This window comes from Haliotis asinina, chromosome 15 (genome assembly GCF_037392515.1).
Source record: "Haliotis asinina isolate JCU_RB_2024 chromosome 15, JCU_Hal_asi_v2, whole genome shotgun sequence".
Classification (NCBI taxonomy): Eukaryota; Metazoa; Mollusca; class Gastropoda; order Lepetellida; family Haliotidae; genus Haliotis; species Haliotis asinina.
Window position 1 is genome coordinate 13,440,156 of NC_090294.1, and position 14,467 is coordinate 13,454,622.

Here is a 14,467-nt window from a genome sequence, read left to right on the forward strand (position 1 = left end):
TTTCTAACGAGCTTAGAAAACATCATTCAACACCTGGAAACATATTTATATCTCAGTCTATTGTTCATCTTTTAAGAAATGGTATCAATATACTGAGCAAATATGTTTAGGACCACCGATCCATTTCACGAAGCAAATGACATTTTCCTTGTTTTTTTAAAACAAAATTGTTGAATATCTAAAATGTTTGTCAATGCCCCAATCATCTATTTGTCTTCGTCTTAACTAAAGGTTAGCATGGAATATCAGTATCTTATGCCTGAAATTGCAGTCTTATCATTCAAAGGAATATGCGTTGTTGACTTCATGTCACGGTTCGCATGTATTGCACGTGCATAATCGTCAAGCTCCCTGTAGCAGCCAAGTGTACTCGCCCAATTCGTTGTACCGCCTCTCTTGTCACAAATGCGTTTAGTGCGCAGGATCATCTAATATGTGTCTAGGAGTAGTATTTCCTAACGTTAGTAAATGTGGGTAACACAGTCATTTATGTGGTGTGAAGTTAATTTTAAACGTTAATATCACCGTACTTCTATATGTTATGTCGAGGTTTAGCCAGCATACTCTAACTAAGACATCAAAGACTGCCCTTTATTGTTGAGGTCGTAAAATGATTCTCAATGCATGTGAGTCACTTGTTACACCTGTTATGTGTTTGGACGCTTGTTCAGTGTAGTTCTCTGAAACGCTCAGAGGGATGGATGTAATAACAATTCCGTACCAGACCGCCAAAGCTTTCCTGCGACAGAGCCTCGTTTTGAGATTTCCTCGATTTGCAGGTTTCCGTTTGTCAGATTGCTGTGCGAAAGAACATTCTGTACGACGTGTTTGCAAGGGTTAGGATCGTAGTGTTGCTATTTACAAGAGCTTAGCAGTATCAGATCATACTGATTAATATTTATGTATCCAGTTAAATGAATTAGTCTAAAATTTCTGAACTGTTATCGCACTAGGTTGCGCAAGAGGTTGCGCAACAACAGTAAACAGGCAACGAGACTCTTCAAGAATCAATGTTTTGACATGAAGTTTTTGTGACGGAGTACCGCCTTAGGTGTTTTCAGGGCGTAGAGAGACAGTAACATATTTATCGTTCTACCTGTATCATTCCGTAAACCTTTCCACCAGTTAAGATAAACAGACCAACAAATGGACATTATTTCAGTAAGTTTGCCACTGACACAACACACCATCACAGGTGAATGAAAATGTAGATATACCCATACACTGGAAAACCGGAGACATGTAATGGCACCTGGGGATGTGAAGAGGCTGTAAACTATCCAAATTTTTCAGCTTCCTGACACCTTTCAGAAAATAAGCATATGTTTGCACAATTTCATTTTTGGTTCCACAAATATAGATGATTCCTTCCTTTTATCAGTTTTGTGTATGAATGGATGGCTGTACTTATTTATTTTTTCATTGAACACGTTCAATCAAATGTAACATGAATTTCATGTTCAATCAGGGCGGTGTGGTAGTCCAGTGGTTAAAGCATTTGTTCGTCACACTCAAGGCTAGGTTCGATTCCCCACATGAGTACAGTGTGTGAAGACCATTTCTAGTGTCCCTTGCCGTGATGCCGCTGAAATTTTGCTTAAAGCGGTGTAAAACTAATCTCATTCACTCAAATTCAATAAAGTATTAATTGTTATTATTAAGCCTAACTTGTTCCAATCTTATAGTGGTGTAGCATCCTGTTTCGGCATGCAAGTCATCTGCATCCAAAATGGGACAAAACCCTCTCTTCATCGGTAAGTTTGTAGAATTTCGACTATGAAATAAGGATGATACCAGCTGTTGGCCAAAAGATTAGCGAATCCTGCACACTGCTTACACCCATCATAAACACATGCAATGGCTAGTCAATTGTTCGCCTGAAAAAAATGTGTGTCACCGATGCGTTGAATGTTGAAATGTCCCCTCATACGAGTTTTTGAAAGCATCGCAGACGCCTTGAATGGAGATACTTACATACTTACAGAATGGGTAAAATTTGTCATTGCCCGAATTGAGTAATACATGACTGAGAGTGAATATTGTTTTACGCCTCTTATGGCAATATTCCAGCAATATCACGCTGGGGGAGCATCCAGAAATGGGTTGACACATTGTAAATATATGGGTAATCGAACCCAGGTCTTCGGCGAACGCTTTATTCACTTAGCTGCCAAACCGTCCGTCATATGATTGTGCGTCCAGGTGTGAATCCTGACATTTGCTGAGGTCACTGGGGTATTCGGAGTAGAAATGTGTTGACGATATGTGATAGGATACGTTCTGTGTGTCAGATATGTAGGTGAAATATTTATATAATAACCGAGCTTTGATCTGTACACCACTAAGAGAATATGATTGGCCGGGGTGAGTGTACGTAAACTACTTTATGCAGTTCTACTTTTGTATTATGACGTCATACCTGTACTGTCATTTTATTCATATTTGACAAACGGGCACTTTATTCAGTCAACATCCACTAGTCCATCGATCTACGCAATCGGAACACGATGCTATGTGTCAGTCAAGCCAGCCAAGCCTAACCACCCGATCACGTTAGTTGTCGCTTACGACAGTCATAAATGACATCCCCCCAACCCCCCCGCAAAAAAAAAAAGAAAAAAAAGAAAGAAAATATATAGCGCGAACAGCTTAAGTTAAGTGCTGAACTTTTAACAGACCGACAGCGGTGCTGTGTATGTCACATAAGCAAATAAGGAAATTCTATAAATAGCTATCAAGTGGGAGAAGTGTATACATCTGGTTGTACTTCTGAAAATGGCTGTACAATCACAGATGAATGATATCTGACTTTCGTTTTCGATGATCCTTAGACAGATAGAATGGACAGTCTTTCGTTAACGCGCAGTCGCATCGTACAGTCCTGGACGTTGTTCTACTGGACCATTGTGATTAACATAGTAAACTGTAGTTTGATCGTGGTGCCATGCTACCGTGGTGCTGTAGGGCCAACGCAACGGTGCAGAAGGGTCAATTACAGTCTGCTAGAGAGAACACATTCAACAGTAGGATCTTTGCATTCAAGCTAACCGTTGAAATATATTAAACATGTTGTAAATGTTTTGTTGTCAGGTGACATAGGGATACTTTGGTTCAGATTCTTCCAAAAGCATTAAATTTGGCACAGAGGTAGCTTAAGACGTACGGAATTGATTTCTAACGGGCGCCAAGATGGCCGCCCCATGTGGCGGCCATATTGGACATAACAAAATGGTCGCCACCCCGATTGGTCTAACCCCGACTAAATCATGGTTTACTGAAGTTCACAATGCGGTCATAACTACGGTGTTCTACGTTGGAGTACGTCTACTATGTCTAGCTAAGGTCAAATACGGGTCTACTATATGGGTACCGCTATTTTTCAGGGCATTATCATTTGCAGACGCCCGAGGTCTCTCATTTACTGCCCGACGAAGGAGGGCAGTTGAAAGGACCGAGGGCTTCTGCAAATGATAATGCCCTGAAAAATAGCGTTACCGTTATTATAGCAAAAATGAACAGAATTTTTATTACAATAAGAATAAACATAGAAGCATTTACTGCCAACAACAAAACGACGGAGGTCACTGACACAGAATTTGCAAATATAGACACGTCATAGAACAACACAGATGGCGTCACTATTGAGAGTGACGACATTCGACCTTGACCTTTGCTTACACTACCAGCCGCCATTGTTTTCAGTGATCAACAACGTTAGACTTCAAGTCGATATTTTCATTGATGTATGTTGTCATTTATGGTACAATTGTTATGGTTGGCACAGGCAGGAAAGTGCATGATGGCACAGGCACATGTGACGAATGTGAGCCAGATATATGGTCAATAATGAACCCAAGTTCATTCGAGCCGTAGGTGATTGAACTTCAACAACTGAGCTATTTATGACGTCACCTAACAACGGGCTTGATAATGGCCCGTCGTCAAGCATTTTGCGGGCATTATCAAGTCACAGTGGCCCGCTCATTTCTGATAACGTGCGGTCGTTTTAATGATAATTCTATCCATTTTAGCTATAATACCTACGTATTACGACACACTACGTCCCACTGCGGTCAGCTACGGACGTGTCCGTTAAATGTGACCGCCGCTTTATATGGCGTCTTGTACTGTTGATTGTCGTTGGAAGGATATTGCAGTTGAAGCGTGATCAGTTCTCCGGAATGTCACTTATGGTCAAGTCAAATAGTCCCCCAGATCTAAAATATATGTTTTCTGCATCTTCCAAAATCGGTGTACTTTCAACAGAAAGAGAGATAAAAAACGAATCGATACCATTGCCAACCCTAATCTGGACAAGCTGAACATGAGAACGACACTATTTTGATGCAGGTCTTACTAAATAAATGCACGAGCATTGCAAAGTGACTGCACACATGGATTCACACTGACACGCATCATAGTATATTTAGAATTGTTGTCGTAGGCTGACTCGCTGACGTTTTGACTATTCATAACGCCTGTTCGCCAAAAGGACATGTAATAATGATGGGAGATTTTAACGGAGCTATCGCTATCGCCAAGATACACGCCAACCCTCAACAACAGAGATAGTCTTCTCAGTAACTGTGTTCTGGAACTAGGGTTAAAGTCAGTGAACATGGAATCCAACTGCAGTGGTCAGGTATTTACATTCATGGCATATAATGGAGGACCAATGGCAGCACTTGACCATATTTTAGTACCCGAAGAGCTGTGTAACCTTATAACTAACGCCAAGGTCAGAGATGATAACCCACTAAATGTGTCCGATCATAATCTTAGCTCATGCTCTCTCGGACTAAATCTGCATTCTGCAGAGACAGAAGTGAATCACATATATAAAAGGTATGCCTGGAACGAAGCAGAGCAAAGTGGATCCACACTAGACTATACTAGTCAGAGGTCACAAACTGGAAGACACGTCTCAACTCAGACCCTGATCTCCAACACTTCAAGACCATCCACCCAACACTGCGTCATCATACAGCTTGGCTGATCTCCATGAACTACCATGAACTGAAAAGAGCAGCAGTATCCATCATCAGAAAATGTGAGTCATGGAGTCCAGGAAGAGACAGGGGTGTGCAACCTCTGTGACCTCTGTATGTGCAGACCTCCTGACTCATGTTGTATGTCAATATGTATGGTGCATTGTGTGTGTGTGTGTGTGTGTGTGTGTGTGTGTGTGTGTGTGTGTGTGTGTGTGTGTGTGTATACACTAACATGTCGAACGTCGACCTTGTCTCAGCTGTTCAGACATGCTGACAATCGCCTGACAACGGCGCACCCCTTCACAATAATAGACCCAACCGGTTGTGACACGGTAACGCAATGCATTTATTTCAGTATTCACTTGATCAAGTCAGGCTGAGCAACCTGTTAGCTGTGAATAAACAGTGTTTGATTGATCATCTAACGACATGGCTGCGTCATCTACGTTATCCATTGTCGACTACGTCGTGATTGCAGCAACGTTGGCCGTGCCGTTGGGTATGGGTGTCTGTCTTGCCGTTAAAGAAAGGAAGAGGAATACTACAGATGAATATCTTCTCGGAGGAAGGAAACTGCAGGTGCTTCCTGTTACGTTGTCGTTGTTTGTGACGTTCGCGTCGTCTGCGTCACTTATAGGAATGCCAGCAGAAACATTTACGACGGGAACTACTTTTGCGCTCCACACATGTGCTGTATCTCTGAGCTATCTGACAGGAATATTCACAGTCGTCCCCATCATGCACACTCTGCAGGTGATCACCATGTACGAGGTGAGTAGCTCTTATAAGGAGACTCGTGAAGGTCAGGGGTTAGAATGGGTCGTCAGCGACCCGTGTGTCGTAAAAGGCGATTAAGTAGTCCTGCTTGAGGAACTAGTCGACAAAACGCGAAGATAGATGCTCATGTTGTTGATCACCGGATTGTCTGGCCCAGACTCGATTCTTTACAGACTGCCGCCATGCAGCTAAAAAATTGCTGAGTGCTACGTATAACAACGAACAAACGTCTTCAGTCATGAACAGAACAAATTAACTTTCGTCCAGTCAGTGGATTCGTTCCCATAACGTCAACGACTTTCTGACGTCGAGTTTGACAAAAAGCTTGCGTTGATACTTTGTGCTCAAGGCACAACAAGTTAAAACGTACATGTACGTCTGATGGGTCATCTGATTTGATACCCAGTACCCATACGGCGATGCCAATCCGTCCTGTTGAACAATGGACGATCTGGATGCCACTCTATTTGATAGAGCTGAAATGGGCTGTATTCTCCCACGGAGTCGTCACTTGTGATCTACTTGAACACTGACAGCCCTTAAAGACATTTCATCGCACATGCTTTATAGCAGAACAATCATCATTTCATGCAAAAGCCCTCCTTCAATGACAAGCTGCATTTTGCTAAACTTGCCATCTGTAAGTTCCTGTCTCTTAATGAGTCTCCATATTTGCTTCTCAACAAAGAAAATCAATTGATTTTCAAGTAATATAGTTGTAGGAAGTTTACTGAAATATGATATTTGCATTATATTCCATTACTGCTATGACGTGAAGGTTTCGTTAAATGCATGAAAAGTGAAATGATCCATTCTGACATAATTAACTCTGCTCTGTTCTTAAACACTAAGCGACCTTTGATCAGGTCACCTGTGGAGTGAGTGAGTGAGTTTGGTTTTACGCCGCAGTCAGTAATATTTCAACTACATTGTGGCGGTCTGTAAGTAATCGCATCTGGACCAGACAATCCAGTGATAACAGCATGGGTACCGATCTGAGCAATTGGGAACCGATGACATGTGTCTACCAAGTCAGCGAACTTGATCACCAGATCCCATTAGTCGCCTTTCGCGACAAGCATAATCGCCCGTTATGGCAAGCATTGTTTGTTGAAGACCTATTCTACTCCGAACCTTCACGGGTCTGCTCACCTGATGAAGTTGATGTCTCCCATCTCCTGTTGACGTAACAATGCAGAGAGGTACATCCGCCCTTGCACGTTAGACCCTTGTGAAGGGTTCTGTCAAAAGTAGACAAAAAATTATATCTCTCTTATGTTTAGTTCAACATATCTACATGTTAGTTGACATGTTCTAATGAGGTTATACCATTTTCAATATAAAAGATAAATCTTACTCTCGCATATTTATTGTGCAATGATTATAAGACATCATTTGAAATGAAAATTTACTCTCATGGTCGCACATAGTCAAAGTGAACTTAGTCTCAGTATTAATCGTTACACTCTTACACGAGTCGAACAAGCCCTAGTAGGAGGTCGAGTCAGGTAACCTTTCCGAATGACCAATCAGAACACAGCTTACCAAATCGCGAAAGTGGACATTCGCACACACCTTTTAAACCTTTACCTCGAAACGGTTTGGACCCTAACGATTCCGAATGTTTACGATCGCTTCCGGGTGGTGTACATGGAAGACATCACAATAGTGAGTACAGAATAGCTGAAAATGCGTTTTAGCAGTATTCAAGGATGTCAGCTAGCGAAAATGTTACAGAACGGTAACCATATCAACAGATTATGCAGATTTTCGTTTGTTGAGAGATCAGTGTCAGTGACCGGGGAATTTTGTAAGTGCCGCCGGAAATTATACAGTAGCATATGTGTGGTTGGTTTAATCTGTTCGGCCGTTTTGCATTTGTTTGGAAGGGCACAGGTTAACTGACGCGACCTGCTACTAGAGTTTGCTCAGTATAGTAACGATTCAGTGTAACGATTTTTAGTGAGACTGAGTTTACTTACACTGAGTTCGCATAAAGGTTTCTGTAATGAAAAATGCATGACCCTTGGTATGCGCTTCACTGGTATGTCAAGGATTATTGAAATGTTTTGCCCCCGCTGTGATTAAAGACAAATGCTTGTGTTACGAGTGTGCATTTTCTGTATATTTTGTTATTAATTAAGTAATAATTATTTTGGGGTCACAATATGTAGTGTTTTGATGGGTCACATTTCGTGTAATAGATGGTCAGCATTTTAAAGATTTTGGTAACAGGAAATTATCTGTCCTTGACCGCTCACTGCGTTACATTCTGCATAGCTGTTTCTCTCTGACACTTACTTTGGTGAGTTAGCTATATTATATTTTTCTGACCCATTGCCTTAGATTCTGTTTCACTTGTATTTGAAATCAGTATTGTGAAGCTGAATTGTGACTTTGTATACCTTGCTCTCTTTGCTAAATAACAATTGAGATAAAACCAAAGGCACGATGCAACAGGTGCATGCAATAACTAAATTAAATGCAGTGTGCAGTAATATGCAATAAATGTGAATGAAACACGTGAAGGATTGACAACAGCTGATTGAGTCGTAGGTCTTGCTATGTTACGGAAAACAATATCCTTGCACATATATACATAGTCATGGTTCATGTGATTTTCAGGATACAGAATATATTGGGTACTTGATGCTATCGCACTAATGCCCATGAAAGACTCACTGACAGATGTTGAAAATATAAACTGACCGGCCAAATAAAGAATATATCGACCTTGACATTAACGTTTTTATGAAGAAAACAACAACAAAGGGCAACATTGTTATTCATATTCAAGAGCAAACAACGGAGATGATTCATTACAAAAGTCGATACCACAGACATGGGCGTTTGTACTCATAAGCCCTTATATTTAAAAACAAAAAAGGGAATGGTTGGATACATCTAAACAAATATGCAAAAGCTCATTGTTCTGACATAATAATATTGTCAGTGATAGAAGCTCGAATACGTCTCCTCATGGACGTTATCAGACTTTCCATCATACGTTCATCTATCCGATGCTAAGATGCCAGTCTCCCAGTGTCTCAAGTCTCAAGGTGACTGAAAGCTGACTGATGCGACGTCTGAAAGCCGTCTCTGCTGGTGCCGTCGCCGTCATAAATCGGTTTCGCAGGTCAGTTGCCCGTATCTAACGACTTCTTGGTCGGTCCTGGGTCAGTCAGTCAGTCAGTCAGTCAAAAGGTTTATGGTACAAAACGCCTCTGGCCCATGTACAAGAGAGTATGAATATAGCAAAACGTTACACACGGGGATTAATACGTTATTTAAGCAATTCATTTCTTTTAACTAATGCATGTTTAATATATAGTGAAAGGTTTAATATTTGAGATTCGGTCTTAGCAGTTAAGACACATACGAAAGCTTGCGAGGATGGCATCTTCATCAAATGATCTTTAATATATTTCTTTCGAAGGTCACGCTAAAATGGACAGATGAACACAAAGTGGATTTCATCCTCTATTTCTACATTGCATAACTGACAAATTCGTTTCGATTTTGCAATGGACACGTTTCTTCCCTTATTTTCGACTAGGTCTAATAAACCTAGTCGATATTTAACAAAATGTTTCCTTAAAGTTTCCGTCGTGAGTATTGATAAATAAATTTCTGGTTGGTGTAAAGTCTTGAAAGTTTTGTAATAAGCATGACGTGAGCTATCTTCTAAAGTTGAATGCCATTCCTGGTAAAACATATTTGCAGACCACGTTCTAAATTCCTTAAGAAACATGTCTACGCTTCCAACTGATTGACATAACCATACAAAACCATAACCATGGGAACATAGAAGATTCCTTATATGCGTTACCCATGTATTTTCCCCATATTGTCTAAATGTAAAAGCATATCGTATGCTACTTTAGGAAGACGCTGTTCGTGCATATGAAGAAGTTTGAACCAGTATTTTAAACATCTAATTCGGGAATTAATATGTATGGGGTATCTACCACATTCATCATGTACCATACAATTTGGTGTAGAAGACCCAACACTAAGACATGTTTTACATGCTAATAAATGGACCTTCTCCAAACATTCATACCGTTGGAATCCCCATACCTCTGAGCCGTATAATAACATTGGTTGTATCTGGGTATCAAAGAGTTTGAAGGATATTTTCAGTGGCATGGGTCCAACTTTATGAACAATTGAAATTACACCCATTAGGGCTTTCTTTGCACGCAATGATAAGTCCTTGGTACAATTGTTCAAGTTCATAGTATGTGAAAACCAGATTCATAAATATGAATAATGACCCACTACGTTGACCAACTGATCCATCTTTCTTTCAACGCTATTGGACCTTTCCTAAAGACTAAAATATTAGTTTCATCTAGATTCACAGATAATTTCCATTCATTTGGCATCGTTTATCACATCTGAATGAAGCATGAAAGCTGAATCTTTGAATGCTTTTTATGAAATGTCAGGTCTGATAATGAATATTTAAAACAAATACCAAATCTATCTGGATAGGCTCTATGTCTGTGATTACACTATGCCATTTAGAAAGTGGTCAAATGCAATATATGTCATATTTGGGATTTCACGTTCTTAGTAAAGTACAAATTCTAGTACTTTTTCGGTTGAGTCCCATCAGGGATTCGAACCCGCTCCCTCAGAGTCAGGCACCTAATCGCCAGCACACAAAGTCAGCCGCCTATCCCGTTCAGCCCTAGACCGCTAGTGGAAGTCGCGGTGGCTGAGCGGGCTAGGCGGCTGACTTTGTGTGCCGGCGATTAGGTTATTGACATTTGTAAACCAAAAGTCACTGTGTTCTGTAATCTGATTGGTTGAAAAACATGATCAAATGGTATTAGATTCCCGGAAACTGCAAGACTATTCACGGCGCATTGACCTCGCAAACAATTGTTTTGTTGAGTCATCAACAGTGGTGACGTCATTCAAATCATATTGTGACGTAAAGTCAGAATGACGTCACAAATGAGCAACTCCAGACGTTACCATGGGAACCAGCTGAAACGGCCTACTGATGACACTTCACTGCTGTACCCGTACTCGATATAAATGAGTGCAGACAGTAAAACCCTTTGGTTTACTTTTGTGTTTACAGTGTCGATAAACATCATGTGTTGGCCAATTTCCGGGTGTTATTGAGTATTTGAAGCACGGGAACGTTTCATTTGAAACCTCACGCCGTCGGTTCCAAATGCATTCCCGTGCTTCAAATACTCAATAACACCCGGAAATTGGCCAACACATGATGTTTATCTCCTAAGTGAGGCTCAATGTCTCGTGATAATAACTTTGTGAAAACTTTGGCTTTGGAAAATATCAGCAACAGCTAACGCATATGTTCTGATCATTCCTGTTAATGCTGAGGTTAATACCTTAGAAGAGAACTGAAAGTATAACGAGAATCTTTAATTTGCATCTTGGAAGCATAGATCACCGACTTCGATTGGCTTAGTCTGTAGCAAAGTCCACTGTGCGTTTCCGACTACATCACAGCCAAATGTTTATGAATCACTGACAAGATGTTATTATGCAATATATCACACGCCGAAACGGTCATCGTATCCTGCACAAACATTGATATCTAGTGCAAATACATGCAGAGGCACGCCAAGCAAACACGGTAGTTGTCAAACTGAAGATCTGGATCAAACCTCACTTTCGTGACTAATGTGATGAGACACCTTTAAAGATGAAGATCTCTGCGATCTCCTTGGAAAAGGCATGCTCGAATATACCTCAAAGGCTGTACAGGTTGACGCTGAAAGCTATAGTTGTTCTACTAAGAGAATATTGACGCCATTCCTCATATCTTCCGGTTTAAATCTATGAACACATGGTAAAGCGTGATGTCCACTTTGTGTTCTTGCATTCACCTGTGTGCATCGTATAAACGTGAAACACCCTGTACCTGTATGTATGTGATAAGCTAGATGATGCGTGGGTGAATCGACAAAAGGAAACTGTGAAACAACAGAATGTTGATTTCTGACCTGAATATATATGCTTCTTTTGATTTCAATAAACAAGTGAACCGGTAGGAGAGCCCACTGGTTCAAGCGTTCACTTGTCACGCCGAAGAACCAGGTCTCATTTCCCACGCGGTTACAAGGTGTGAAGCCCATCTCTGGTGTCCCCCGTCTAGGGCATGGCTAAACGCGGTGTGAAACTAAATTTGCTCGCTGATGTTACAAGTGAAGGGATTGTTTTACTTGGGATAACCTATCTTGGGGCTACCGATTTTATGGACTTATCCACAGACTTCCTGTAGATGATTTCTCGTCCTTGAAATATTCTATAGTTTTTCCACAACAAGTCTACATATTATCCTATATAAAAAGATACATTTTATGTATTTGTCGAAAATGGCAATAACGTGAATTTTGATTTTGTGTTGGAAAACCTCTTTCAGCTGCCTCTCACCTTTTTCTGTGAACAAGAAAACAACACCCCCACCCCACCCCCCCAAAAAATTACAACCCCCCCAAAAAAAACAACAAACACATAAAAATTAATAATAAAGAATATATAAAAATGTTAAAATATACTAATATATTGACGTCGAATTTATTCAAACAATTTTTGAAACAAATACCTTCACGAAACTTTTTATGAAGATACTGGTTGCTGTCGCTTTCCTGGTCATGTCTTCCAAATCTGGCAGGTAGCAAGCTCCAATTTGTATACCTATGCCAAATCTGGTAACCCTCTCAACGTCAGTGGGTATCTCCTGATTGATATTCAGTATTGCAAGTGCAGACAGTCTCCTGATTATGGTTGTACGCAAGTACGATTTGATACATCCAAGGAAAGACAACTGTGCTGTCACTGTAGACACACGCCAGGGGAATGACAATGACGTTGCAAATCTACTGGTAAAGCTGTTTTACAGTTTTGAGTGAAAACATCTATCCACTCCTCAGACTTATCTCGCATTGACCAACGCATTCACCAACATGACACTTGGTCTTGGAAGTTTGCAAGATCTGCTTCTATGTCTGGTAGGTCCTGGTAGGTCTCAATTTGGGCGTCTGCTAGACATGAGACAAAATCCTGTGTAACGCTGTTATCCTTGCAGAGGCCGGTACTTCAGTTCCTAAATCATGTGATTCAAAGCACATAACGCAAACATCGACGCCAGTAATCGGAGGGGGTGTCTCAGTATTGGCTCTAAGCTGCTGGCGCCCAACACGACGTTGTGCAGTCTGGAAAGTTCCTCATACATACCATTTCAGGTGGCGTCATCCTCACTCTCGGGTCGTAAATGAGTTATGACATCACGGCATTCTTCCATTGCTGACAGCATGACTTGTCCTGGGGAACGTATGACAGGTGGACAGCTATTTTCAGAATGTACTCACTCACGACTGATACAATGAGCTCGAGGAAGTCAGGTTTCAAAATAATATTAAGATGCAATCCTGCTTTGTTAGCATTATCTGCCTGCACGTACTCCAGAGCCTGAACAATCGTACATGCGTTCTTGAATGTTGCGAGAGCATCTGCCCTGCTGGTCTACCAGGTCTCCTACAACTTGACAGTCTGTGTTTTCCTCTGCAAGGTATCTTTAACATAACGAGAATTGTTGAAAAGTACTTGCTGAAAAGCATTCATTCCTTTGGCCCAGTCGTGAAAGGCAAGGAACATAGAGGTCATTCGGCGCATGTTACATCATGAGTGCTTGAACGCCATTCATCCTACCGGGCATGTTGCTTTCTCCGGCATATCCTTGTGCTCTTGGCAAAGTTAATGTGGCTGGCGTCATAAAGCCAAGAAGAAGATCACAAATATCTCTTCCTTGAAGGTTTGTGCATGTACGAACCCGCCATAACATTCTTGCTCAGATGCGACACCTTTGTTATCATCCATAAATTTGAGGCAAACTCATAATTGCGTTTTCGAGCATAAACTTCTCGAATTGTTCACCACAAATGCTGATGATTTCGTTCTATATTTCGCATGATGTATGTTTCATCTTTAAAGACGAGAAGTGATCTGCAAGAGCAGGAACGAAGACTAGAGATGAACCTGTTTTAATGCTTAACGGAAAGGAAAGTTCTGACGTCTGGTAAAATCACGTCGATTATCTTCTTCAAAATGTGTCTGTTTTGCTGAACTTTCAGTGTTTTGGCAAGCTGACACAGTGCTGAGGACTTTATTGGATGTGATGATATCATTATAGTTTGCCCCTATGTTCATATATATTTGATTTGAGGAGTGAATATGGCGCTTTGCAAGCTGACCAGTATTTGACCAATATGTAACAGGCGAATGGTGACAGTGTTTCAGACTGGGATCACTCCTTCTAATGAGTGTACACTACTTACAGAATACGTAGTTTTTGCTTTCTGAATAAGGCTTGTCACTCACAGCGTGGAAATGTTCAGTTTTCTCTGCTTTCCATGAATGGATCGGTGAATAGAAATATTTTCACTGCATTTTTGGCCAAACCTGATCATAAAAATAAATTGAGAACTATTCTGCATTAGAGAACACCATTAAAAAAGATTTACATGAATGCCCTCAACAAACTGAAGCTTTCTGAAGGATGCTTAATATTGGACGCGTCCATAAAATATCAAGGTGAACGAACCGAACTGAAAGAGCAAAGATCCTTCAGAATAATTTCAACATACCTTGATGGAAATTCATAGGCTGAATCATATTCCTACTGCTTTCATAGAGAATGTGTTTTCACTTCA

At 40.8% G+C, this 14,467-nt stretch overlaps 1 protein-coding gene across 1 annotated transcript in view; it reads left to right on the plus strand.

Annotated features, from left to right (window-relative positions):
• Positions 1-5,687: 5,687 nt before the first annotated feature.
• LOC137265497 (sodium-coupled monocarboxylate transporter 2-like) overlaps positions 5,688-14,467 on the plus strand; it is a 39,763-nt gene continuing 30,983 nt past the window's right edge. The window contains exon 1 of the mRNA XM_067800912.1: positions 5,688-5,762. Coding sequence (XP_067657013.1) covers positions 5,730-5,762 — 33 coding nt within the window. The 5' untranslated portion in view covers positions 5,688-5,729. The remainder of the gene's footprint in view (positions 5,763-14,467) is intronic.